This window comes from Anomalospiza imberbis, assembly GCF_031753505.1.
Source record: "Anomalospiza imberbis isolate Cuckoo-Finch-1a 21T00152 chromosome W unlocalized genomic scaffold, ASM3175350v1 scaffold_31, whole genome shotgun sequence".
NCBI lineage: Eukaryota > Metazoa > Chordata > Aves > Passeriformes > Viduidae > Anomalospiza > Anomalospiza imberbis.
This window is the reverse complement of record NW_027099315.1, coordinates 631,454-658,482: the sequence shown is the minus strand read 5'-3', so window position 1 is coordinate 658,482 and position 27,029 is coordinate 631,454. Positions and strand designations below refer to the sequence as shown.

The 27,029-nt window shown below is 40.5% G+C and overlaps 1 protein-coding gene across 3 annotated transcripts in view; it reads right to left on the bottom strand.

Annotated features, from left to right (window-relative positions):
- Positions 1 to 2,664: 2,664 nt before the first annotated feature.
- Positions 2,665 to 27,029, bottom strand: part of LOC137465561 (mothers against decapentaplegic homolog 4-like) — a 33,149-nt gene continuing 8,784 nt past the window's right edge. For 2 of the 3 annotated variants that reach the window (XM_068177645.1, XM_068177644.1), the window contains 9 exons: positions 26,262 to 26,436; positions 25,819 to 25,848; positions 24,053 to 24,268; positions 21,875 to 21,985; positions 20,051 to 20,101; positions 15,031 to 15,214; positions 13,913 to 14,081; positions 12,617 to 12,755; positions 2,665 to 3,050 (listed from right to left, as the gene is read on the bottom strand). In XM_068177645.1, coding sequence (XP_068033746.1) covers positions 2,680 to 3,050; positions 12,617 to 12,755; positions 13,913 to 14,081; positions 15,031 to 15,214; positions 20,051 to 20,101; positions 21,875 to 21,985; positions 24,053 to 24,268; positions 25,819 to 25,848; positions 26,262 to 26,436 — 1,446 coding nt within the window. In that variant the 3' untranslated portion in view covers positions 2,665 to 2,679. Of the gene's footprint in view, positions 3,051 to 5,694; positions 11,433 to 12,616; positions 12,756 to 13,912; positions 14,082 to 15,030; positions 15,215 to 20,050; positions 20,102 to 21,874; positions 21,986 to 24,052; positions 24,269 to 25,818; positions 25,849 to 26,261; positions 26,437 to 27,029 lie in introns of those variants that run through there. The other variant, XM_068177646.1, reaches the window with a different exon arrangement.

The following is a 27,029-nucleotide window of genomic DNA, read 5'->3' as shown; positions in this document are numbered from 1 at the left end:
TCTACTCCACAGATGCTGGATTAACTGTTTGACTGACATCCGTGGCCCCTTCCTGTGGAGGCTCTCAGTTCACTTGAAGAGAGAACAGAGAGAATTCTCTCAGGCTTTGGCCTGGGAAAGTTAGGAGAAAGAATTCAAACAATTATCTCTCTCTCTGTTCATGTTGTTTATAGTTATGTTCTTATAGAATGTGCTATTCATAGTTCACCAACAGAGTGAAAGGTTTTTACTTTGAGACCAATCATATTTCACCTTAGCGAGTCAGACTATGTTATAAACGCCAATCACTTGGTTTTTAAAATTTATAAAAGTTTACTAAAAATAAAATGGAAAAAAATTAATACAAGTATAGTAATAAAGATTAAACAATTAGAGTTAGGACAATTAAAGAGACAATAACAGCAAAAAGTTACAGCCCGGGCTGGGTACCTCTCTCTGGACAAAAGTGAGCCAGGAGAAGGACCCCGATAAAAAAGAATTCCCTCCTTAAGAGGGGTAACCTGTTGCATACACAAATCACTTCATGAATATGCATATATTTATTTAAAACAAGAAGTTCGTCCAGTACTTGTTGAGGAATTCCTGTTAATCCCAGGCGCCTTGAAGTCTAAGTCGAGTTTGGAGAAGTTCGGTTTTTTGTTGATAAAGAAAGCCATAAATTCCTTTCCTCTGGAAGATTTAGGGGTTTTTGTAATTGTTATCTCTGTGTGAAGAATTTCTTGATTATCTTCTCCTTCTCTTGAGCAAAAAGAATACCATACACACATATTTTCTATTTTAACTACTAAAGCTTAATTTCAATTACAAAACTACATTTACTATATTATTAAAATGTTTCTACAGCATAACTTTCCAACCTAGCATAATACATATAGTAAATATCTGCGTAGAGCCATATAATCTGCATTTTTCACAGACTATAAAAGCACTCGCTACTTCTTAATAAATGCTCTTTTAGCCTTCTGAACCATGGAGTCATTTCGTCCGTCCCTGACTCAAGAGCGTCACCTTCCCCCGGATCTGGTGTGGTGTCAGCTTCACAGCATGGCATTCCCACCCTTTCTAGCAGGTTCCAATCCCCAGTCTCTAAAGCTTGCATCTTAACTGCTTCCCAAAAGCAGCGAGGGTTCTTGGGGCACAAGGTCACCCGATAGGAGGGCAAAGTCCAGAGATTACTCAGGGACGATGTCAGTGCCGGCACTCTGCCGCCAGGGCATGCCCCCGACAGGGGGCTGGCCATTGGCATTCATCGCTGTCGCTGTCCCCATCCAGGGATGGGGAGGACAGCCTGCGGGCAGCAGGGGGTGGTGGGTTGGCCGAAGGCTCCGAAGTCGAGGGACCGACTGCAGACTGCGAAGCCGAGGGGCTGGTTACAAGCCCTGCTGTGGAGGCGCCGGCTGCCGGCGGTGCCGCGGCCGGAGGCCAATCGCGGATGGGGGCTACAGACATGGCTGCCACCGGCGCGGGCTGCAATGGCAAAGCTGCAAAAGACATTACGTCGACCCAGTCAGCCGCCACGCAGGGAGTAGGAGGAGGCAGTTGTTTTGCAACTAAAGGTGGGGGGGGGCGAAAGGGAACACAGCTCCTGTTGTGTCATTTACCGATTGGAGAGACGCTGCTGGTGCCGCGGTCGCTGTCGCTGTCGTCTGCACAGGCACCATGGAAAAGGGGGGGGAAGCTGGCGGGGGGTGTGACATTGGCTGGAACAAATGCTCGTCGGCAGGAGCTGACGATGGGTGTGGCCAGTACATCTGCGCAGGCGCCATGGCTGACTACAAGGGAGCTGACGGAGTGACTGGTCCAGCTGTGGTGACTGCCGCCGACGGAGGTCGTTCCGCCCTCATCCGCAGTGCGGGGAGGGAGAATCTGAGTCGGGAGCAGCAGCTCCTGCCGGCCGTGAAAGAGTCGGTCCCCGGCTTGCAGGGGGGGGGAAGGCGAGGCCGGCAGGTGGGGCCAAGCGGCTTGTGGGGCAGCGCAAGGCTGTCTCGCTAGGCGAGGCGAGGCTGGCCGAAACACAGACATGTCCGCTGCATCTCGCGGAGTGGAGGCGGGCATCACTGGTGGCTGGAGCGGGGCCAGATGTTGCAGCAGCTCGCCAGCCGCTCTTGGTGGGGCAGGGGAAAGCCGATCCACTGGGCGTGGCAGTGACAGTTCTGGCGCTGCCAGCGGTGGTGGAGGGGTCAAAAGCGGCATAAATGGGGAGGGGCCATTCCCTGGATGCGGCCAGGACACAGCTATCGCACTCGCCAGTGCCAGTCTTGTGGGAGGAGGATACGTTAGTCTCCCATAATCATAGGTATGAGGATATTTCGGTGGAACATAATCTCTAGGTGAGAGGTTCCGCCGGGGGGTCCCCATGTCCCCTGCCGGTCCGCGTGGTGCCGGAGAAAAGCCGGCAGTCGCCCGGCCTGCCGATCCTCCCCCCGGGGTGTTGACGCCCCCAGAGGCAACATCGTTGCCCTCTGAGGCCCCCATTTCCCATTCGCTTTCCCTCTGGGTGTGGCCTCGGAAGACACGGGACAGGAGTCCCCATACAGGTATAAGTCGAGGCATGGTGGAATCCCCATTACCAACTTCTTCCATGAGCCCAATGTCTCCCACAATTGCAGACTAAAAGCGGTCTCTATATTTACCAGAAACTCATGAGATTTGGCCCAGGCAAGCAGAGTGCAGAACGACTCATCTGACACAGACTCCAATAAACGAAATCATGTCCTTCCACACAGAAACGATCATGCGTTCCTCCCTAAAGAGGTGACTTCCCATTATGAAAACACTGGCCCCCAACCTCCAGCAAGAGGTACCGACTGTCCGCTTTGCTGGGGAATTCGTTCCCGCCTGAGCTTTTAAGCTATCAGGGCTTTCCAGGAGGATGCGGGGAAAGGTCGTTACCTCTTGGGAGGAACAGAGGTTGTCCAGACACAGATGGGCTGCATGGGTGCCGCGGGGTCCCGGCAGAGTTCCAGCGGAGGTCCGAGGTGTCCCTTCATCTGTCCCGCGATCCACAAAGGGCTGACCGATGCAAATCACATCAGGGTCACCAGATATCGCTGTTGAGTAAGAAATGACACAGACTCATCAGAAGGCTGATTGGCATAATGTGCACACCATATATTTGGAACTGCTCCTTTTATAAGCTGTTCTGATCCAGGCAGATTTGATTGGTCATTCAGTTAATACATTTCACCTGATTGGCTAATTAACAAGATGCCCTTCTTATAAACAATCTTTGAGAAAAACAAGAAAACAGAGAGTAGGAAAACAACACCTGCAGGTTGTTTATAATAATAAGCTATCATTGTTTATCTTCAACTCCCTAAAGTCTCTCAGGTCGATTCTGGGAAAACTTATCTAGTTTTCTCGCTCTCTGACCAGGCTGTCACATCCACACATATCCATTTTGGGGTTTGTTTTGTGTCCAAGGTGGTTGCTGCCCCCCCCCCCCCCCCCAGCTCCCTGGGTATCATGATGTGTGAGAGCCCGAGATTCCTGTGAGAGTTGGGGGTGAAGGGGGGGTTGCTTCCTTCCAGTGGGGCGATTCGTCTCAGTGGCCACACAGCATGATCCCTCTGATGATACTGTTGCCATGTGGTTTTTGCCCATTTTTTTTTTCTTTTCCTTCGGCACTATAACTGGAGGTTACTGGCCTGCTTCTCTGCTGCTTGGGAGCCCAGAGCCAGTGCGTGCCATGCCGGGACCCGGGAGCACCCCATCCCCTAACGGGGCTGCTCCCTTTGCACAGCCCGACCCCTGGACCAGCCATTGCTGGTGAGCTACCCAGGGGAGTGATTCCCTGCCCAGCCCTGCTGTTCTCTGCCACTGCTTCAGGGCTTCTTGCTACATTTTAACCTGACATCTGGACACCCTGCAGCTTCTGGCATGGCCCTAGAGTCTCTGCTACACTTTGTCACCCTGAGTCTGCTTGACTCTGCCATTCCAGCTTGCTGCTTCTGAGGTTCCTGCTACAGCCCATTTCACCATCTGGAGGGGCATTGAGACTGCCCCTGGGGGTTTGTAAAGGAAGTCCCTTTTCTATCTCTTCCACCAGCTCGTCCACCATTATTGTGTGGAGGGATGGCTGAGCTCGTCTCAGGGTCCGGGTGTTGAGATGACCCCGAGAATGTAAAAGTCCTTGTTTCCCAGCCCGCGCAGCCAAAGAAGAAGTCTGAATGCATAGGGTCGGCTTCTCAAGGTTGTTTATTTTCTCTTATCTATGACATTCTTTCTCTGACCTGCTGAGCTCTGTCTAGCAAGTCGGCCATGGCATTCTGTCTGCCCTCTAGGGCGGTGTTTACATTTTATACTAAAAACTACTTGTACTATGTTTACAATAATGTGCCAATATCTATCATTTATGTTAGACAGTGTGTCTCTACCTTAAACCAATAGAAAAGTGTCACCATCACAGCAAGACATGGAGGACAAGAAGAAGGAGAAGAAGGTCAGGACACACCCAAATCCCTCCATCTTGTCCCCTTGAACCCCATTCTAAAAAGCCCCAAAATTCTACCTTTTCACCCTGTGTTAATTCAACTATCACACTACTCAAACCCTTCTGGCTTGTAATTCCTCATACAAAGTTGGCAGTTTTTTCCACGGGCTAAAATCGAAGCCACATGTGTTTTTGACTTCATGCCAAGGTCTCCGAGCCCCCTGCCAGGGTCTCGAGACAGCCAGGGCAGCCAGAGGGATGTCCTGGATTCCCACAAGCTCACACCACAGCGCCCCCTGCAGCTGTGGGGGAGTCATCGCACCTGCCCTGCCCAGCCAGGAGCCACCAGCATCCCTGCCAGCTGTGACCATAACTGCACCAAGGGGGAAAGTGCCCAACAGCTGAGAGAAGGCTGTAACTGGGTTTCTGGTTTTGTTTGTTGTTCCTGCCATTGTTGTTGTTTGTTTGCCTTGTTATACACATATATATAAGTAAAGAACTGTTATTCCTTTTCCAATATCTTTGCCTGAAAGCCCCTTAATTTCAAAATTATAAGAATTTGGAGGGAAGGGGGTCATATTTTCCATTTCCAAGGGAAGTTCCCGCCTTCCTTGGCAGACACCTGTCTTTCAAACTAAGACAGTTGGTGTATGTTTTTTCCCTTTCTCTCCCCCTGGGATGCAGCTGCTTATGGAGATGAGGAGACACAGAGCATTACAGACACATCACCTGCCTCCTGCTTTATTCCTACATTGCATGACTTGTGGTGGTTGGTATTGGATTCATTTATTGGGAAGAGTTCTGCAGCCTGACTGCAGGAGCAGGTGGAGTAGAGTTCCTGTGCAACTTTTAACATGGGATGGCAATCACTCACCCACACCTGGCACTCATTCTGATCTCTGGTCCTTCCTCTGAGACCCACACACAGCTTGGCTGGTGGCTTAAATGAAGCAATTTCCATTAACATGAACACCCACAGAACTGTTGTGCCCCACCAGCTTAAGGCAGACTGGTATCTGCACACCTGCAGGCACCCAGAGACATTTCTACAATGGAAACTGACCTTGGCTTTGGGTTTGATGCTTGTTGTACCCAAGTATCTGACATGGGACTCTGAGGAGAGACCCTCTGGAATCACAGCTCTGCTCCAGCAAGCTCCCCTAGCCCTGACACAGTTCAAGACCGTGAGCTAGCAGCTCCAATAGCTGACCAGAAACAGGATAAAAGCTCTCCACTGAATGAAATAAAGAAGCCAAAGACTAGATTCTTTACCTTTTTTAATCAAAAACATACTCTGTAACAGAATTTCAGGAAAGTTAACTACAGTATATTATCCACAAATTAGGTTGAATGAAAAACATACAGTAAGCTACAAAGGAACTACTGGGAATTCTGCTGACCGCTTATCAAAAGGCAATGGCTGAAAGAAGAAATGCTTAACTAGGCTTTCATGCTCAAAAAAACCCCTCTGAAAGCAGGTTTTGGATTGTGGGTACTTCACAGCTCTCAATCCAGCTGAATCACTTTGTCCTGCTACAAAACTTCACCAGAAACACACAGAAAAAGGTACAGGAGCAAGAAAGTGCTATGTGGTTTTGGTGAACTTATACAAGTCCTGCAAATTTAGGAGCGATGTATCACCCAAAAGGCACAACAGCAGCCAACAGTGTCAAAACCTCTTGAGATATTGTTGACAGTAGTTCTGCTTTCACGAGGTCTCACCAAGTGAAACTTTCACGTTTCTGAAAAGTCAAGTCAGTTCTTGGGGATGTCAGCAGCATCATGTGCAGCAGCTTTGGGTCAGCATGGTCACACACCTTAGATAATTTTCAGAAACACACAATCAAGAAGAGTGTTTTGAAAGTGAATGACACAATAAAAGGAGATGTTCAGCATCCAGCTCCTAGGGCTGGTGGATAAGCACTTTCCATTTTTGTTTCCCTGTCCAGGACCAAAGTGCATTAGAGGTTAAAAGCATGAGCACAAAGCTGGTTCACACACATGCCTATGACAGGCAACTTGCAAATCTCAGTCCCAAGAATAATGCCATGGTCCTCAAAAACCTGATACCAGTCATGGAAATACTCCTATTATCAGCAGGACCAGGCAAGACCATAGCTTTTAAAGCCTTTCAAAAACCAAAAGAAGGTAACCACTCCAAAACGGCATCCTTAAAAATACCTGACAACTAAGCTTCTTAGAATTTTATAGAGCAGATGTTAATTAGCATGGGGCCTGAGAGGAAGGGGGGGAGGAAAGAGGATTTCTTAAATGAAGTCTGAATCCCACTTAGATGAAGATCAACGTGGCTGTCTTTAACTGGTTGCATTAAAGTGACCAGCAAACCCAGTCACTCTGTGTAACAGAGTAAAAATGCGAATTGAGGACAGTTCTTTCTAAAGCACTTACTCTTCAAAGAAGAGATTAAAGATGCCTCAATAAAGACCACTATCAAGACATAACATTTGAAGGGTTTACAGGCAGAAGCCCCTCCTATATACACTGGTATACGAATTTTATAATGGTTCCTAATAAAAGAACAGAGGCAGTTGTTCCTGAGCCACACAGAGAGAATGCTGTCATTAGAAGTGTTACAAGAAGACGGTCTCAAAGGTAAGGCACAGGAGTTGGACACAGGTTCGATGAGTACTGCTGCTCTAGACCTGTTTGGTGACTGGGGGAGACCATTGTCTTGTTTGCAGTGTAGGTCCCTCCCTAGAAAGCAGAAGAGTAATTCTCAGGTCTTCAGTAGGCCAGAGCTGTAAACGAAGTGGTTTATATCACAGCCAGGAGCTCCAGATCTCTGAGCACATCATTCTCATCAAGTCCAGAAAAGTGATGAAAGGAACAACCACTTTCAAGCACCACTGTTTAGTGGTTATGCCTCCTTCCAAGGGATTCCTGTAGAATTAAGTATTAACCATTCCAGAGAAAAGCTTTTCTCTCCTACATCTCGACCATGTTAACCTTAAATGCCCTCGCTTTCAAAACTAACAGTAACACAGATAAAGCAATCTAAACCTTCTGGTGTTAATCCCAGCTCACCAGTACATGAAGTGAAATTACATAGTATTCCAGAACAATGTGTTTTTTGAGGAGCACATAATCAAGGGTGAGAAACACAGAGGCAATTGCTTCATTGAAAGAACTAAGCAGAGCAGACATGGGAACAGGATTGCAAGCAGGAGATTGCTAGCTGAAAAAATACTTGCTGAATTTGAAACATTCAGAGCTGAAGGAGACACAATTTTGGCATCCTTGACATTCCTGCCTGCTGCATGTATAGGGGTCATCATGGCTATCAAGTAGCTGTAGCTCTTCTTCAACTCTCAGAAAAAGACAAATGCAAGACTCGAAGATTCAGTGTGTCTCAGAACTCACCCCTGGTTGGGGTGAGCCCGTAAAGGTGGAAAAGTCTCTCCTCCAACCCCGTGTCTCCAAAGAAAGACTCCGTAGTCTTCAGTCATCCGGTCTCAAGGTAGTTTATTGTATGTTATCTAAAAGATTTCTCCCTGAGCTGCTGCGGTCCGTTCAGCAGTCAGGCAAGGGCACATTCTGACACCCAGGGGGCTGGTGCCCTCTTTTATATCATATATTACATATTAGATGTTTACAGTTTTTCCCCAATGCCCATCACCTATATTGAACAGTGACTTTCTACTCTAAACCAATCTGTGAGTGCCAACATCACCAAGAACATGAAGGTTAGGAAGAAGAAGGAAAGAGGACAGGGCACACCCAAGTCCCTCCATCTTAGAACTTCTGACCCCCATGTACAAAACTCAGACCCCTCTGTACAAGGCCTAAAACTCCCCTGTACAGCACTCAAAAATTCTTCCTCTCACTTTGTGACTACTTCTACTATAATATCTAAACTTTTTTGATTTCTTGTTCTTCCTGCAAGGTTGGTAAATTGTTCCATGGATCAGGTTCAAAGCCACAGGGGTCTGTGGCTGCATTCCAGGGTCTCAAATGCTTCTGACCTGGGCCTGGAACATCCAAGAGTGTCCAAGGGACATTCTGGGTTCCGACAAGCGTGCAGCCACTGAAGGGCTTCTAATCCATTATGCACTACCTTTTATGCCTTGTCATAAAAGTACAAAAAATTAAGTTAAATGCATATTAAGAAATAAGAATGAGATTCTCTCATTTTGACCTTTTACACTTACAACAGCATCTTATCAGAAACTGCCTGGTGGAGAAGATGAATGCCTTTTCAGTATTTGTACTGCCTCATACAATGCTCAGATTTCTCCTGACGTGGAGCCTGCAATTGCTTGTTTCTGATAAACTCATCTGACATTATTTTGTTGTTCTATTCCAAACATTTTGGGCCATCTAAATACTACACTGTAGGTGCAGACTTAAGGAGACTTGCAAAACATCTGCAAAGAAAACTAATCTTAAAAGTTGAATTCTTTCAGACCATAGTACAGGCCAATACACCAACAGGTGGAAGTAATCTTTCACTATTTTACCAAAGTTTGGCACAATCAAAGCAGAAGCAACTGGTACAGAAAGTTGTCTGTGAAGCAGTCATATACAGATCAGTCATCCACCAAGAAAAACACCTTGCAAAGCCACAAAGTTAAATAGGGAGTAAGCTCATGGACTCCTAATCAAACAAACAGCCTGTTATAAACAATTCATCAGGCAGAAGAGGTTACATACTTTCCAAACACTGAGGCACCTTGAACCCAGCAGTAAGTGCAGGGCAGATAATCTAATAGGAAGGCTGGCAAGAAAAACATGTAGTCAGGCTTTTAATTTCTTCCCCCAAATCAAGGTTTCTGTTGTGGATGAAGCATAACCAAGCTGCCGGTTAATAAGCTTCTCTGAGGATTTGGTCTGAATCCTCTACTGAGAGTGTTCCTCAAGACTGTGAAGCAGCTTGCTTTGCAGACAAAAATAGATCACTTGTGAGAGAAAGAAAAATGGAAAAGGTTTTAAACTAAAGGCCATGAGGAAAGCAAACACTATTTTCCCATACATCAAGAAGTTGCCACATAAGTGAAAAGAAAAAGTGATCTCATTAGAAGTTAGTCTGAAGAAGACAGCACTGTTAGTGAAAATACAGAGAAAATTGATCAATTTCTGGCCATTACTCCCAGATCATGTCTTCTGTACTTCCACACATAAGAGAAACATTGACTGCTGACTTCATAAGAATTCCAGCATATGGGAGAAGCAATAACTAAACACTGTGTCACAGCCCTCTACAGATTCCTGAAACTATGCAAGAAACTTGTCCAAAAGCTTTTGAATAATCTCTTCCAAGACTTCTGCTTCTGTTAACCACTCCAGCTGTGCTGCCAGGTCAGCTCAGCACAGCAGGCAGATCGATCCTGCAGCACTTGAAGGACTTCAGTGTATGTCCTACTAAGCCTGTTTAATTGAGCTCCAACTCCCTACACACATACTAAAAAAGAAGGAATTCCTGCTCTCTCTCCATACCCCATCAAACAGTCAAAAAGATATATCCTCAGGACATGCTTTTATTGAGAAGCAGTGAAAGAAAAATTGGACTTGTTCCTGGCAAATTTAAACCAACAAAAATTCCTACCACTACTGGCTGCTGCAGGTTTTGCAAAGGAAAGGAATCCATCGCTCAAGATCAATGGTTTCAAGATGCAGAATTACATTATATAAGCAAACTAAATTTATAAAAATCAGGCTTTTCATAATTTTATTTATAATATTAGCTAGAGACAAAGCATACACATTGTATCTGTCATACAGACAATACATTTGCAGGTTTTTTTTACTATAAATTCTCTATACAAAGTCATTGCCAATTGATACGGTCATTGATGGCATAGGGCTTAAAATAACCAAAAGCTATAAAAACAAGTTTGCCATCTTGCCCTGAGTGGAAATGGTGAACAGATACAAAAACTGAACATTGATGCAATATTATACATGATTTAATGGTATATGCAAATAAAAAGAGTCATGCAACTTCTTTAAATACCTGCCAAATTTTAGTTGAGTAAAATCATAGAAGTCAGTAGTAATTATGGAAATATGATCCTTCCATTAGGTGCTTATTATGCAATTTCAGTGGCAACTTTGCAGACTAGGTATTTCATGTTATTTGAGGGTCAGCACTGAAAGTATCCATTTCCTTTAGTGTTTTAAAACTCACCTGTCTATATAAATAAAAATTTAAGATATCTTTTTTAAAAAACTAGTGAAGGAAAAGCCACATTTTTTTCCTTGCTATTTTTAATCAGTGCCAACAACATATGTCCCATCTCCACACTTTTTGGCAGCCTCTATGTTTTAATCTGGAAAAATCATAATAAGATTGTCAAAAAAATAAAGAAGTCTTCTGTTAACTATTGTTCCCTAAAAAGAACATCACAAATCAGCTGGAACTTTAAAGTTGCTACAAGGTAAATGTTTGTAACTAGTAGAAGGAATTTTCAGATATAAATATATATATAATATATATTCTGCATACAAAAAGCTCCTGTGAGACTTATCACCAAGATGCCATAATAGATAAGGAAAGTTTCAAATGGAACAAACCCAATACTATAAAGTCTCTATAAGGCGTTTACCTTTCACCTTAAGCCCTGTATTATGACAAGTTCTGAAAATAACTGAAATTCAAATGTTTAATTTCTTTCTGCTTAGAGCAAGATGGCAAACACATTTTTAAAACCTGGGTTTAGAAGATTAAGCAGAACAAAAGTAAATTATATCTTCAGGTTATAAACAGTACTGTATTTTACAATCCATCACCCTAACAATATAATGGCCTGTAGCAATGCAGCAGAGGGATCTCAGTCTAAAGGCTGTGGGTCTGCAATAGGCATGGTATGAAGTACTTCATCTAGAAGCTGGAGGGCACGGTGTAAGTGAATTTCAATCCAGCATGGTGTCTCTTTGATGCTCTGCCTTGGGTAATCAGGTCCCCAACCTTTTACAAAACTCATCCTGAGTATGCATAAGCGTCGAAGGTCATCTACACCAATTCCAGCAGCAGCTGACAAACCTAAACAGAAGTTTCAAGTAAGTGTTCAGACATGTTCTTCTATCATCTGTTTGTTTAGCCATTCCTGTTTGCTTGGCTTTTGCTTCACATACAATTCCCTCTCACCACAGCCAAGGCCAGTCCATATTTCTAGATCTCTGCTATAATGAATGCAGCAATTAATTTGCATTTCTTACAATTAATTTTTTTTCATCATTCTGCAATCTTGGAAGGGTGCTGAAATATAAAACTCTATAATAAAGCAGATAGGATGACACCCAATGTCTTACATGATACAATACACGTAACCCTTATGTAGAAGTAAAAATACACTTATTCTTGATGTTTGCCAAATGCTGCATTTTCAGCATAGGAAATCAGACTGACCACCTGCAGGAAGCTGGATTAACAAACACCACTACTTACATGTAATAAAAAGATGAATACTGCTGGCAAACTTCAAATCGCCAAGTATGGCTAAGACAAAAGTTAAACACATTTCCTTAAGATGCCTTCAGCAATTTGTAAGATAGCTGGAAAGAACCATGTGGCAATACAAGGAATACAGAAAACACTATGGCACATAAAGCAGCCTGAGACAATGTAAGTACTTACACTTTTAAAAGTACTTAGGTACAATTTCAAGAATCTAGAATTTAGTAACTAAGAAAACTCTAGCCCAGAATAACTTAAAAAAAAAACCAAACAAAAACAACCCAACCACAAAAAACCCCACCCTCACACTCTCTTCTTCCTCTTCTCAGGGATCTTAAGTCTTCCTAAACATAGTCGAGGACTTTGTTGCCAAGTAATCCCTATTGTTTTGAGTAATATTTTTATGAGCTTGGATCCAAGCAGCCAAAAGTATCTCTGTTTAAAGTAATAGAGTTATGCTATTTGACCTTGTATATAATATGCTTTCTGTCATACTGCAACACTTCTTGCAGTACAATAAGCAGCCACTTCCATATCCAACATTCCCTGAAGACCACAGAGTGAAATATGGTGCGTGGAACGGGTACAAAGTGAATGAATACAGACTTACCAAAATGCCATCCCAGCCCTACCTTACCCCAATCCTGCTATTTCATTCCAAGTCTGTCTGTACTGTTGCAGGGGCAGTGGGTGGGTGCTGTTATGAGGGAAAGCTGTGTTATTTGTTTTCAGGTAAGGAAAAAAGGAAACCAAGAAGTTAATGCACTTACTAATGGCTGGGGCTATTCCACCTACTGATCCTGGTCCAGGGATGTTTCCAGCTACTGCTGCAGCTTGAGCAGCAGCAGCAGCTTGGGCCGTGGCAGCCTGCTGTTGCATCTGACGATGACACTGGCGTAAATCAAATACCTTTAAAAAATAAAAATATTGAACTATTAGACTTACCAAAAGCAATAAAGAAAATAATTTCTCAACTCCCAGCCTCAATAATCTGGACCTCTCTACTCTCCCAAAGCAACTTGTACAATCTCTCCATACACTTGGGTAAAAGCAAACCTTCCCTGACTTGTTTAATTTCTAACAGAAATAATCCATTAAAGCTGATTCTTAGAGACTTCTTATATGACATTACTGCCACTGGCACTACCAGAACTTGGCTGAACTGAGCAGGCTACAGAAGTATCATGTGTGGTACTGACTGCAAGATCAAAGTGTGAAGGATACTACAGACTGATAAAATCCTAACTTTTAAATCCCAGTATTTCCAGAAAATAGGCATATAAATAAAAATAGATGCCAACAAGTCCATCTTAACTTTGTCAGACTTTATTCTTCATCGCTTTACTGAAATGTGTTAGCCTATTTAAAAGAAATACCAATAATTGAAAGGTCTGAAGTTTTAGCAGCTAGGTTTCAGGTTGGTGGTATTTTATATCTTTGTGATCAGGTTTAGCACTAATATATATACACAGGAACTCTGTTCTCATACTAGAAAGCTTGTAAAAAAATCAATGTAAACTTCAAGCAGTTTAATTTAAAAATGTATTTTTACAAGTGTGACTTGTCCTTAATAAAGTTTCAAGTATGGCAGAGGCACATCTAAGTAAGAACATCCTCAAAATAATTTGTTTCCATGCAATGTTCTGTGACCTCTGGATCACTTCATGTTCATAACACTAACATGCACTTTAACATACACTTCTACTGCATTTATACCTAACTTCCCAACTTTTCTTGTTTTGGAGAGAGAAAGTAAAGAAACAGATAACCTATGCTAAAAACTTTAGTAGCAATTAATTTAAACCTGTAAGGCTAAAAATACAAAAAACTGCTATCGAGATTGCTTGTGACAAAATACAAAATTAGTTACTTTCATAATATCTAGATGACACTTTCAGTTTAGTCAATTTTAGAAGTCATCTTAAGTGACTTGTCAAATGGAAATTTTTAAGGTTTTTCAAAGCCAAGTTACATTTATTTCAGTGTCTCATAGCTTTTCTAACATTTACAAGACTCAAACACATGCTATTTCCCCTACAATTTTCATCTAGGAATATCAAACCAACCTTTATATATGCACTTGGGTAAATCTTGTGAACTGCATCCCCTGGTGCACGCCCTGCTTCTCTATCCAGGTAGTAACTCTGAACGAAGACTGCATGGTCACTGAGGCATCTAACCCACACATCACCTTCTCCTTTGCACTCCAACTGCACCCCTTTACCTATGTGCAACCTTAAAATAAAAACAGATCCAATGCATCTGTGTATACATACTATAAATAAGACCTTTCCTAAATAAACCATAAACAGTTCTCCAGCACTCTGCTCATACAAGGACTTGAAATTGTAGTTATTATCTTAGGTGTAAGTTAGCATTTGTTATACAAAATCTGTAAACTAAAAAAAAAAAAAATCTGTAATACCATGTAAAGATCTATGGGAAACACAGAATGCAGAAGCAATGATATTTGAGTTGCAACTACCTCAGTCATTACCAATACAGACTTGGGATACCAAACACACTCAGTTCTGTTCAGAAGTGCAAAATTCCACAAGTATTCTAGAATAGAAAGTCAATCAAGTACATATACAAAGCCACATTTTAATGCAGAACTGTATGTTTGTTTGGATCACATTATAGCAAACTAGCATTTTGATTGTCACAATGCAACATTTCTGAAGACATGGAATAATTTTCTTCCTTTTAGTTTCAAAGGAGTGGAAAAAAATTTGAAAGATTGCTTCAGTTCCACATCAAAGCATAGCATGTGCATGGTGAGAATGAATGAAAATCCAACTAGCTCTCTATCAACCTTCCTTTGCTCCTTTGACAAATCTATATATTGCAGTTATTCTCACATCACTCTCTAGTGTGAAGAACTAATATTCAGTTTGCATATATAATGGCACGAGTTGCCAATTTTATCCTTGAAGGCACCACGGCCTTTGAAAGCAATGAAAAGCAACATGCTACTACTGCAAAGCTCTGAAGGGCTTTGTCACACAGTTCACATTTTGAATGTGTTACAGGAGCAGCCTAGAAACATTTACTCTGGTATAGTTAATTCAGTTCAAAGAAACATACCATACTTGTGATTTCAAAAGAGAGGCACACACTGAAGGCAAACCAAAATATTTTCAAATACCACAGACATCTGGAGATTTTGGGATCTGCAGAATACCTTGCCCTCTCAATGGCTTCTGTTCTATGCACGTTGGAAAGCTGGCCCAGGCAAAAACGGTCTCCTCCAGAAGGATCCACATATCCATCAACAGTAACAATTGGACAGCTTGAAGGGACCTTAAACGTTTCCCCGACTTGCACATCCATTTCAAAATATGCAATTGAGCACCAATATTCTGGAGCTAAAGAATATATACAATTAACTGACCGAAAGGCGCAAAAAAAACCCAACAAACCCATTCAGATCATCAATCAAGCCTTCTGCAACTGCATTTGTCATTCAGACTAAGAGTGCACATTCATATAAGGAAGTTCAGATAGACAAAGACGACACATCTACTAGCACAGAAAATTACTACATACTAAAGTGAACATGGGCTTGTCTTTTTTATTAAAGCACACATCAATGTGTAGAAGCCTGGGCAGTAAGGAGTTAATGCACTGCTATGCCTCAAACACCGATGACCATTCAAGCAGGCAAGCTAGAACATGATGTGCCTTGGAAAGGGGGGCCTTATCAAGGTACAGCAGCACCTTTCGGGAGCAAATTTTCCTGTTCAGGTCCATGGTGACAACACAACATACAGTGGAAGCTCAGAAGTGGGATCAAGGAGCAGGCAAGACCAATAGAGGGGAATCGAGACCACCAAAGGAACTTCAAATCCCCTGACTCATTTCCAGAAAGATCCAGAAGAACAGACTTCACATGCTAACTCATTTACATGAAGAGGGAAGAACTTAATCCCAGGGCAGGGAAAAACTACCTATAAGAAGGTACCCCCACAGAGCCTAGGTGGCATCCCCAGGACTACCTGTCATCTGTATTCATGCTGGACCCAGGACTGATGATCCCCTTTCCTCTCTTTCTGATCTCCCTTTCATTTTTCTATTTTTCCCCTCTTTATTTTTATTATATTATTATTAATAGCATCATAATCATTATTAAGGGGAAAAATATATACCGATTTCCATGCAGAGTACATAGTTTACTAATAAAACTTTGTGAGGGTTTTTTGGACCCTTTTGGCTTTTGCCATTCTTTTCTGACCACAGGCATCTACAAACCTTGGGTGCTCCTTTCTGTGTAGGGGTGGGACACAACATAATGCTAGGGTTTTTTGTAGATCTTACAAATCTTTGTGCAGTTTATAGTTCCAGTAAGATTTTGTAAGCCATCTGCATTCTTGCACTATATGACTATAGCTTTAGCATAAAGAAGTAATACATATATGTCTATTCATGGCTAGGCTAGCAGAAACTAACTTTGAAACAGATCTGGCTTAAGATAGGAGTAATTGCCTCCTATCCTAATTGAAGTCAGTTTTCTCTATCCTCCTTGCAAAGCAAAACAGATTTGCAAAGCAGAGCAACTGGAGAAAAATCAAAGATCACATAGTGACCTTGTCTGCACACAGTCAGGTACGGGCTAAAACAAGGAAGTATTAAGCAAGGGAGCAGAACAAAATGGCATGTTTTAATACCCAAGTGGTGCCTTTTAACTCCTACTATTAAAAAAATTGGCTATGAAAGAAAGATGGTAGTTGGAAGGAGCTACTATGTTGTTTTGGTTTGATAAGGAAGTGAGTTTTTTCAGGAAGTTGGGGTTAAACTAATTAGTAATTAGATTTAGATATTGATGTTTAAAGTAACTACTGAAGGCATAAGACACGCCTCTGAGAACACAGGGGGTTAAAAGCAGAAAACTCCCAAGAGAACTCTGTCCTTAGTTCCAGTCAGCAGAAGACTGTAGACCTCCCCCACCCAGCCACAGGCTGGGCAGCCTGCAGGGGAGTGGAAGCCATGCAGCCTAAGAGAGGTATGCCCAGGTGTGAAAAGACTAGAACCGGGTCAGCCCCTGCAGACAGAAGAGTAGAGAGAAACTGAGATGTCTTTGCTCCCCCCCCAGAGGGAGAGGAGGAGAGAGAAAGAGAGAGAGAGGCAGAGCCACCTGAAAATTTAATATCATGTGCCAGCAGTATGCCGGCAGAGGAGAAGGAGAAGGGGGCGGGGGGGGGGGAAGGTGCCCGGCCATGAGAGTTCTGAGCAAGCCAAAATTTCAGCCCTTCTTAAACAATAAAAACTTTGTAAAACATTAATCCTCCTTAATCTGAAAGAAAAAAAAAAGACAGCCTAGAGCCTGAAATATCAAAAAAGATAGAGAAAGAATCCCAAATAAAAAGAAATAATAGAGTGATTTTTAGCTAAACCTTTCTTATATAACCATAAACTAAACCAATTTCTCCTGCAACAAAGACTACATTTTTAAGAAGATGCAATAGTTAGAGCCAAAAAAGTGACCTGCTGCAGTAACACCAAAAAAGTAAAAAAAGTAAAGAAAAAAAGATTTAAAAAGTGTAATAGTGCCCTCTGTCTTCAAAAAAGAAAATCTCTATTCTCAAGACCCTCAGCCCCAGGGGAGGAGAAAATAAGAAAAACTGTTATCCCAAAATAAAAAACTGTTATTCTTTAATCCTTGCCAAAACATCCTTAAAAAAGAACCCTATAAACAGTTTCAGTCCATACACAGTAGTAAAAACACTATAACATAAAAAAAAGTATCACAATAACAAATTTTCTCCAAACAGTTACCATATATTACATAAAAACACAAAAAATTACAATTGTGTTTCCTAAAAGTCTATAATACAAAAAAAAATCTCCTCTCTCCCCTAATAAACTAAATATTAATTATCTAAAAAGAAGTAACTTAATTAAAAGTCTAAATTTTATCTCACTATATTTTATTAAAAATTAAATAAAAAGAAAAAATAATTTAAAAAATTTTCATTCTAAATTCAGTGTATATCTTTTATTATAGTTATAAGTTAATACAATTTTTTCCTTTATTTCTAAACTCAAACCTGCTCTACTCTATCCCTAATCACATCTCACAACACTCATTTAAAAAAGTATATTTTCATAAAAACACTAACATTACACCAACATCAAACCATAACATATGTCTACCTGGACTTCAGCAAAGCCTTTGATACTGTCTCCCATAGCATATTCCTGGAAAAGCTGGCATCCCATGGCTTGGACAGGTACACTCCTCACTGGGTCAAAAACTGGCTGGATGGCTAGGCCCTAAGCATGGTGGTAAATGGTGCCACATTCACTTGGCAGACCGTGACTAGTGGGGTTCCCCAGGGCTCAGTATTGGGGCCAGCCCTGTTTAATATCTTTATTGATGATCTGGAAGAGGGGATCGAGTGCACCCTCAGTAAGTTCACAAACAACACTAAGTTGGGTGGGAGTGTTGATCTGCTGGAGGGTAGGAAGGCTCTGCAGAGGGATCTGGACAGGCTGGAGCAATGGGACAAGGCCAGTTGTATGAGGTTCAATATGGCCAAGTGCCGGGTGGGTCCTGCACTTCAGTTACAACAACCCCATGCAGTACTACAGGCTCGAAGAAGAGTGGAGTGGTTGGAAAGCTGTCTGACAGAAAAGGACCTTGGGGTGTTGGTTGACAGCTAGCTGAACATGAGCCAGCAATGTGCCCATGTGGCCAGGAAGGCCAATGGCATCCTGGCCAGTATCAGGAATAGTTTGGGCAGCAGGACCAGGGAAGTGATTGTCCCTCTGTACTCAGCACAGGTGAGGACACACCTTAAATCCTGTGTCCAGTTCTGGGCCCCTGACTACATGAAAGACATTGAGGTGCTGGAGTGTGTCCAGAGAAGAGCAACAGAGATGGTGAAGGGTCCGGAGCACAAGTCCTATGAGGAGCAGCTGAGGGCGCTGGGGATGTTTAGCCTGGAGAAAAGGAGGCTCAGGGGAGACCTTGCTCTCTACAACTACCTGAAAGGAGGTTTTAGACAGGCGGAGGTCAGTCTCTTCTCTCAAATAACAGGTGATAGGACAAGAGGAAATTGCCTCAAGTTGTGCCAGGGGAGGTTTAGATTGGATATTAGGGAAAAATTCTTCACTGAAAGGGTGGTTAAGCATTGGAATGGGACGTCCAGGGAGGTGGTGGAGTCACAATCCCTGAAAGCATTCAAGAAATGACTGGACATATTTAGTGCAGTAGGACCTAAACACAACAGCCTGATAAGCCAACAGGAAGAAGAGCTCTTCCTGTGCTGTAAGTGGTACTCATTCATTATAAACAGCAGCACCCAACAGTACACCTATTTGCCTCAAGAAACTGTTCTGGTTTTATTAGAAAACAATAAACAAAGGTGCCTAAATTATTTTAAGTTTTTTTATCTTAAATACTCATGTCTCTGAGGACTGAATAGGATGAAATCAATAGAGTGAAAGAGACATACTAAATAATGTGAAATAAAATTCAGCTACAGTTAAGTTTAGCCAGCAATTATCAACCTTTCGTATTTCTGGTATGGATTTAGTCACTAGCAAATTAATAAACAAGTTAAACGTTTAGGCTTTCAACTATGCAGATCTCCCTATGCAGGCAACAGCCTTGCTGTTGTTAAAAACAGAATATCACCTTGTACCTACATGAGAGCTAGCCTGCACCACAAGACAAAACCTCCTTGGCTCCCTGAACTGTTACCAATAATGAAAGAACAAGCTTGTAAAGAACAAGCTTTATGCAAAGATCCAATGAGGAACTTCAGCACCAAAATGCTAAGCAGCACAATACCTATCTTTCAGGGCATCTGGATGTAATGATGGACTAGATTATGGATTGAAGAGAACTTTGGCATGACCTAAACTCCATTATATTTCTAAGCAGGCAAAAAGTACAACTACAGGCACCTTGAAAAGTTTAGGATCAAGGATATTCAGAGTTCTGATACCTCCAGGGTAGGCACCATCTCAGTGTGGGCTTGAGGGTTGCAATCGTTGACTTGGGCATCTCAATTAAATTCAGTTCACAGCCTATGTCACCATTCCAAGAGATGTCCAAATTCAAAACAAGACCTAATCACAAAATTCTTCCTCTTCTTTGGAATTTATATCTCTCAAATTTCAGAGTATGTGATACAAAAAAAAAATCAAACTTAAGCCACAAAGTTATAAGTTAGCATTACATGTTAGATTTTACTCACCAGGATGATTTGATATAGGAGGCTGGAATGCAAGTTCATTGTGAACTGGCCCTTTAAAAGAAAACATGCCATTTGTTTTACATGTGGAAAAATAATGTTTTCTTACTTAGCTTGTTTTCCTATAAAAAAAAAGACTTGCGAGGATGCCTGATGTTATAAATCCCAGTAATTTCTGAATCAATTGGCCTAATCTGACAGGGGATAAAAATGCCCACTGAAAAATTACACTCTTAGAGGTTTCCTAAAAATTCAGAAGTTGACTAAAGAGCTCCATTAGTATCCCAGAAGGAAAGGCTGCATGCTGCTCAAGCCAGACCCGGCTCCAGGAGAGAACAGAAACCAGATATAGCATTGAGATGTAAGAGAAATAGGACTTCACATCTGTCCCCAAGTTGTGCAAGGAGAGAATCAGTGTATAGAGGCAGGTGATACAAGTCTGTCAGAAACCACACTTCATTAGTTTCATCAATCACAAAACAAGTTGCCCAGCATGCTGTGGACTTAACAATAAGAAACTCACTGAAGATGGAAAAAGCCCTAGAGAAATAATTTTCTAATAAAAAAATTTACAATGAATATAGACTTGGTATTAGTCAGTTTAGTCTCTTGACTTTTATGAATTAACTGGGTCCTTTACAGGCAGCAGAGAACAAGAAGGAAAAATTTAAACATAGTATTATAAGTAAGAGCAGCTTTTGCAACAAGATATCAAAAGAAACACAATGCTGGTAGGTGTCAAAACATGTGACTTTCTGAAATGAGAGATGGCAGTAGCCAAGAAAAGCTCTATGCAGTACCACCAGCCAGTTATAAATAGTAACTATGGAAAGATACATGCACTGAAAAACATTTATAGAGTATCTACAGCACCACTAAAGTTTTTTTACATCCTGGTATTTCTGACAAACTAGATGACAGATGAAGTGGGATCCTAACAGACCAAAATAATGAAACATAATAACTGTATCTAAACCACAATTTTCTCGATAGAGGCAAGCTGAAAAATCACTGTAATATCAGCTCACAGTTTATTCTCCCTTCTGCTAACCATAACTGCCGCAAACAGGTGATCTGGTTAAGTACTATATTAGAAGACCAAGAACTGTTCTAGCTTTTTGCCACAAAATTTAGAAAAACTTTAATTTGGGTGGGTTTTTTCCCCACTATAGTCTTATAATACATATAGTGTGCTAGACACTTACACTAGCAGTTTGATCACTTTTTTCCTCCCCATCTCCTGTACCTTAAAACAAGAGATTCAAGTTTGTGTGCCGAATGTACTCATGAATCAGGCTGTGGCAAGACCAGTTTATTGACAAGTACTTTACTGCATGAGCTTTCACAAGGTTCTTCTAAACTGGCTAGGGTACGTGGACACACATCTTCCGAAGCTTAGTATGACTTTAAAATTTTCAGAAAATAAAAACAGCCAAGAACTTCCAAGTTTTGAAAGAAAAATATGCAAACAACACATTCTGAATTGACTTCCTTTTCAGCAAAGGATATATTTAGTACAGAATTGCAAAGCCTTAAAAACAGAGGTTTAGAAAGGAAATGCTAGTTTTGTTAGGTATAGTAAGACATGCATAATATAGATGGTATCAGTATAGCTATCTGAGTTTCTAATCTCTTCTGCTTTAACAGAGGAAAATCCATCAGGCTGTTATACTTAATTGTCAGAAAATACTAAACACAGTAATGGTAGGTCTGTAATATTAAACAACAACAACAAAAAAGTATTTGGGGGTAAACAGTAATCACAAATGAACCCCTGCCACTCAACAAAATTGAAAATGAAGTGATCTGGAAATCTGCACTACTTACAGTAATGCCCAGGATGCATAGGTGGATGATGTTGAAGATGGCCATTCTGGTGGTGAGGTATGGTAGGTGTGTAGGCTGCTGTCCGACTTCCAGTCCAAGTTGTAGTACTATCTAGAAAAAGAAAGGAGTGGCTGGTGTTAAAGGGATTTTTTTTCTGTATCTCACTTCTAATCCTCTATTTCTCCTGACATTTGGAAACTGGTTTTAGAAAACTAAAAAGAGTGTATATATATATATATATATGTATATTTATATATATATATATACACACTCACTGTGATGTTAAGTAGCTGGCTGAGCTGTAAACCCATTCTGCTGAGTTCCTGGCTGAGGCCCTGAAGCAATCTGTAAGAGTCCATCACTATGGCTACCTGTCAATATACTGGTAGGTTGACCTGGTAAAAGAACACACTACCTATTCATGAACGTTCCAAAATTTTAATTAAGAAGAGCTACTGGGTAGGAAAATACACCCAACTAGGGGCACTGCGATACACAGTTCCTACAAGTTTGGTTTCAGTATTTTTTTCCATCCACCAGAGTGTCTTAAGGAAAATTGAAGCAATATGCTCTGTATCAACTAATTTTGACTGACACCCTTAATATTTTAAAGAGTAAAAGTATGCAAAGAACCATGTTTATCAAGCGCATCTTTGTTTTGTTCACATCTCATTTTTCAGTTTGAAAGGAAAGAAGAAATGTCAGGTTTTACTGAATAACATAGCTGGAATAGATTTGGTGTGAATCCAAACAGGCCAGCAGCAGGTCCAATAAGTTGTTTATTTTCAGCATGTTATAATTACTGTTCCTAAGGAGAACTCATTTGTGTTAATCTAAAACATACGGAACGGTATTTAATTTTTAGAAATAGTTCTTGAAAAGAGCTGCACACATAACTGGATTCCTTCCTGAGAAAGTTGCTGGGCTTTTTTCCTCCCAAGTAAGTATTTCAGGAATTATCTAAGCTTTAAAGTAAAACTACAGATATTTCAGAACAGGTTAACAGAATTTGATTTGAAAAGACTTCAGTTCAGCCATTAACACTAAACCAATCAGCAGTTTCACAAGTGCACTTGCACTCTCAAACTGTTGTGGGCTAGTGGAATTTAACACATTGAGAATTTAAACTAAAACCCAAAAATGAGCCTTTTTTTCTTGTCCACATGGCTCCAACAATTATAACACTGATGAGAAAAAGTTATTGACAATAAACTGTTGTGCAAAAGCAATACAATTAAACTGCCTATCCTTTTTTCTCTGCTGGAGACAAATACAGAGACCACATCTCAGCTTGGCAAAACCATCATTAGCTTTAACAAAAAAGTTGCCAGCTAAAATTCAAGACATTATGAAAATATAATTCCACCATAATTCAAATTTGATAACATGAAATCCATAATATTCACACATCTTTGATATTAAAGTGACAATGAGTATGTGAAACCCCTCCAAACTTCATGGTTTCCCTACATCAGGGCTGCAGGACGCTGCGCACATAATGCTTTACTGTCCTGCTGGAGTGAAATGTGAGGTTTGGTGTTGGCAAACCAGACTCTTCCACTTGTACCAAATACACACAAAAAAGTAACAAAAAACTTCAACGCAGCACTTCCACAGGCTCATGAAAATATTAATTAGGGTTGTCACTTTGGTAGTACAGTGGGCCATTATAAAAATAATCAAGTTAAAACTGGAAGATACATTTTGTCAATTGTGGAACACTAAAGAATTGCCTTAAAACATCTTGATACTGCTACCTTACAGCATATCTGTTTGTTATCCCATTTGCTGTTGTGATAAAGTAATAAATTTTTTCCATTTCTACAACAGTAATCAAATAATATCCATAATGTTTTTGTTACTGGCCAATTGTTTTAACATTGTGTTATTGAACCTTTGGCATATTCAAGAGTCTTGTAACGGTCATGTAGTGTCAGTCTCACTGAAAAAAGACTGGGCCACGAGGAAAAGTTACTCAAATTATGCTCCAAGGTAAACCCTTATGTTAATGCTTATGAGACTGCCTAGATCATATTGCCACACACTTTTACCAGTGTAGTGTGGCAGCAGCACAGTTCCAATACAAGATCTACTTTGTCAAAAATTGTCAAAAATCAGTGGTTATCTTTGAGCTTTCACATTTTCAGAGTTTAGTATTTCATATCATCTCGTTCTTACTTGTTGAAGCCACAGGAATGTTGGGAAAATTAGTGGCGCTGGTAGTGCTAGCCTCAGTAGGAGCTAACATGGCTGGGGTGCTATAAGGCTCTGTAGATGCCCTGTTACTTGGTGGATGCTGGATGGTTTGGACTGAATGGCCTTCAGCAGAAGATAATGATGGCTGCCCCTCATAGTCATGAACATATTCGTCTTTCACCAACATACTTGAAGGAGCTGTGAAAAAACAGTTAAACATGCAAAGCAAATCTATTTTCAGGATTTAACTACAGATTGTGCTACTACATTCAAGCAATAACAATGCCATTAAAACTAGTGGGGGGGGAGAATTTAACCTATATAAACATTGCTAAAGTACTCCACTAAAATACAAATAAACACTTCAAGCCAGCAGCAAGAAATTTTGAAGCATAACTGAATAGAAAATCAAACTGTTTATTTTGCTTACTGCTATCAAACAAGCAGTTTAGTCCCACAATAGTAGACTCCAATAGCATTTTGTTTTCTAGTCCATCACTGTGTGATTGGACATGGTTAATAAAAGGGAGGAACATGCTTTTTGTCAAGCACCTAAATATATGTTAATGCAGTAGTTAACAAACCAATTCCTAGTATACAAATACCAATATAAATAAATCTATGAAAAACAATTCATTAACACAGTACATAAAAAACTTCATGCATTCCTTAAATAATTTTAAGCAACTCCCATCCAAATTGACTAGAAACATCAAATTCACATTCAAAGACAATACACCACTACTCCATATTTAATAATGTAGCCACTAATTCAGAATATTCCACATACAGTGTAAGGAAATTACTACCATTGCCACTACAAGAATTTATTTCTATATATCCTATTGAGAATCTTTAAATAACACACTACATTATCTCCCAAGATCATTTTAAAAGCAGACTTAAATATATTAAAATGTGACAGTATTTTTTTTTTCTTTCCTGCTGCAAAAACAGTTGAATGACATGGAAACATTTATGTATTTAACTGCTGGCTAGTAAGCTTTGATTCTGTATAAAAGGAACATTTTTCAGAAGACACATGTAACAATTACACAGGTGAGCAAACAGGCTAAAGCTTGTGAAGTTAACAGTTTGTTGGGTGGGGTGGGTTTTTTTAAGTTGTCTTTGCTAAAAATATTGGGTAATCCAAATTTCATTATGAATTTCTTCCTGAAGGAAAAAAAAAAAATAGTTTTGAAATAAAGCAGTTACCAGCAGCACAATCTCATAATTTCTGAATAATGTTCATTAGAGATTTAATGTCCAATTTCTCTCAAGTTTCAGAGACAGCAAGAATATTACTCCTTCATTCAATTGCATATTAATTACAGAACTTATACCAGTTTATTGCTAAACTACTTATTACATCATAAGCATCTATTATTCCCAATTCAATTAATTAGCATATCATACAGGTGCGCACGGTTTTGGGTGTCTGGGTTTTTATTAATTAGCAGCATTCAATGGTGAGAGTTTTGTTGTTTGGGGTTTTTTTGTGGGACTTATAAGTTGTGAGCACTGAAAACAACATACTGAGAAGCTCAGCTGAAGCCTCAATTTAAAGAATTTATCACGCCTCTTATATGCTACTTTGCTGGTTTTTCCAAAACCAGAGAGAAAAATGCATTTTCGTCTGCTCTCTATAATCTTTCCTAAGGAGATACAATGGAATAAACTGTGTACATACTGAAGAATTTAACACAGTTTGCACCCACAGAAATGCAATAGTAAACAGAACTACTTACCAGAACTCTGTAGTGTCAGTCCCGAGAGATCTTTAAAAAGAAGAAAAAGAAAAGGGGGCATAGAAAATTATATGCAGAGATCTTCAACAACTTTTGAACATTAAGTTTATAAACTTTACAAATTGGTACTACAGACTACATATTATATCCCCTCTATCTCAGCACAAGTCTCAATGCTAAATTATTCCTAGGATACACATTAACTGCAAGAACTGTGTGCAATGCCAACAGAAACACTTAAACAAAAGCAACAAATTGTTCTTTTAAATTTAGAATAAAAGAATAATTCCATTAAGAAGATGGACAAAAGTATATGAGAGCAATTTATAATTAGATCATTAAAAATTAATGTTTCTAATTTAGGCCTGTATTTTCTACACTTAAAAGGAAAACATTTTAAACTTTATTCCCGCTGTTCCATTTTAAATCAAAAGTCTACTTACCAATGCCAGGCGATACTACACGCTCATAATGGTAAGGATTTACACAGACACTGTCACATTTTAAGTCAAAAGCATACTGACAATATTTAACATGCTTGAGTTCATTTTTATGAAGATCAGGCCACCTCCAAAGACGAGCATAAATCACATGAGGGAATCCCTTGCGACCAGCCACCTAAAAAGTTAGACACAAGAGTTGATTGGGAAAGTAGCAATACATTTCATTTTACTTAGTGAGGAGCAAAGCTGGAAGAGGACAAACAACAACACAACCTTTCTCCATCATCAAAATATGGGGAAAAAAAAGGGTGATGTGCAGTTTACCCAACTTCTGTACTCAACAGATATAAATCTCTATTAGGGTTTTGCTATGGTTAAATCGACACTGTGATTCTTAAGAAAAAAATACTGGATACAAAATGGCAGAAGCAGAATTTGTGCTTAAGGTAGTATGTATGGTCACCTTCCCCACCATGGATGACTAAGGAGCTTTGCCCCAGAAGAGGAACGAGGTGCTGAGCTACACTATAAGGAATTTACAAGTAGAAGAATGCCATTCCATTATAATGAAAAAAAAAATTTAAAAAATGCTTCTAGGGTAGACAGAAAGCTAGCCACCAAACATGACATCTGTCCTGGAACAAGGAAATTGTAACCGAAGCTATACAGGTACTGTGTACTCATGATATAAGGCTAACATAAATCCTGAGTGCAGACTCCTTGGAGTACCTTCTTAGAATAGGTGTGTCTTTATACTTCTGACCAACA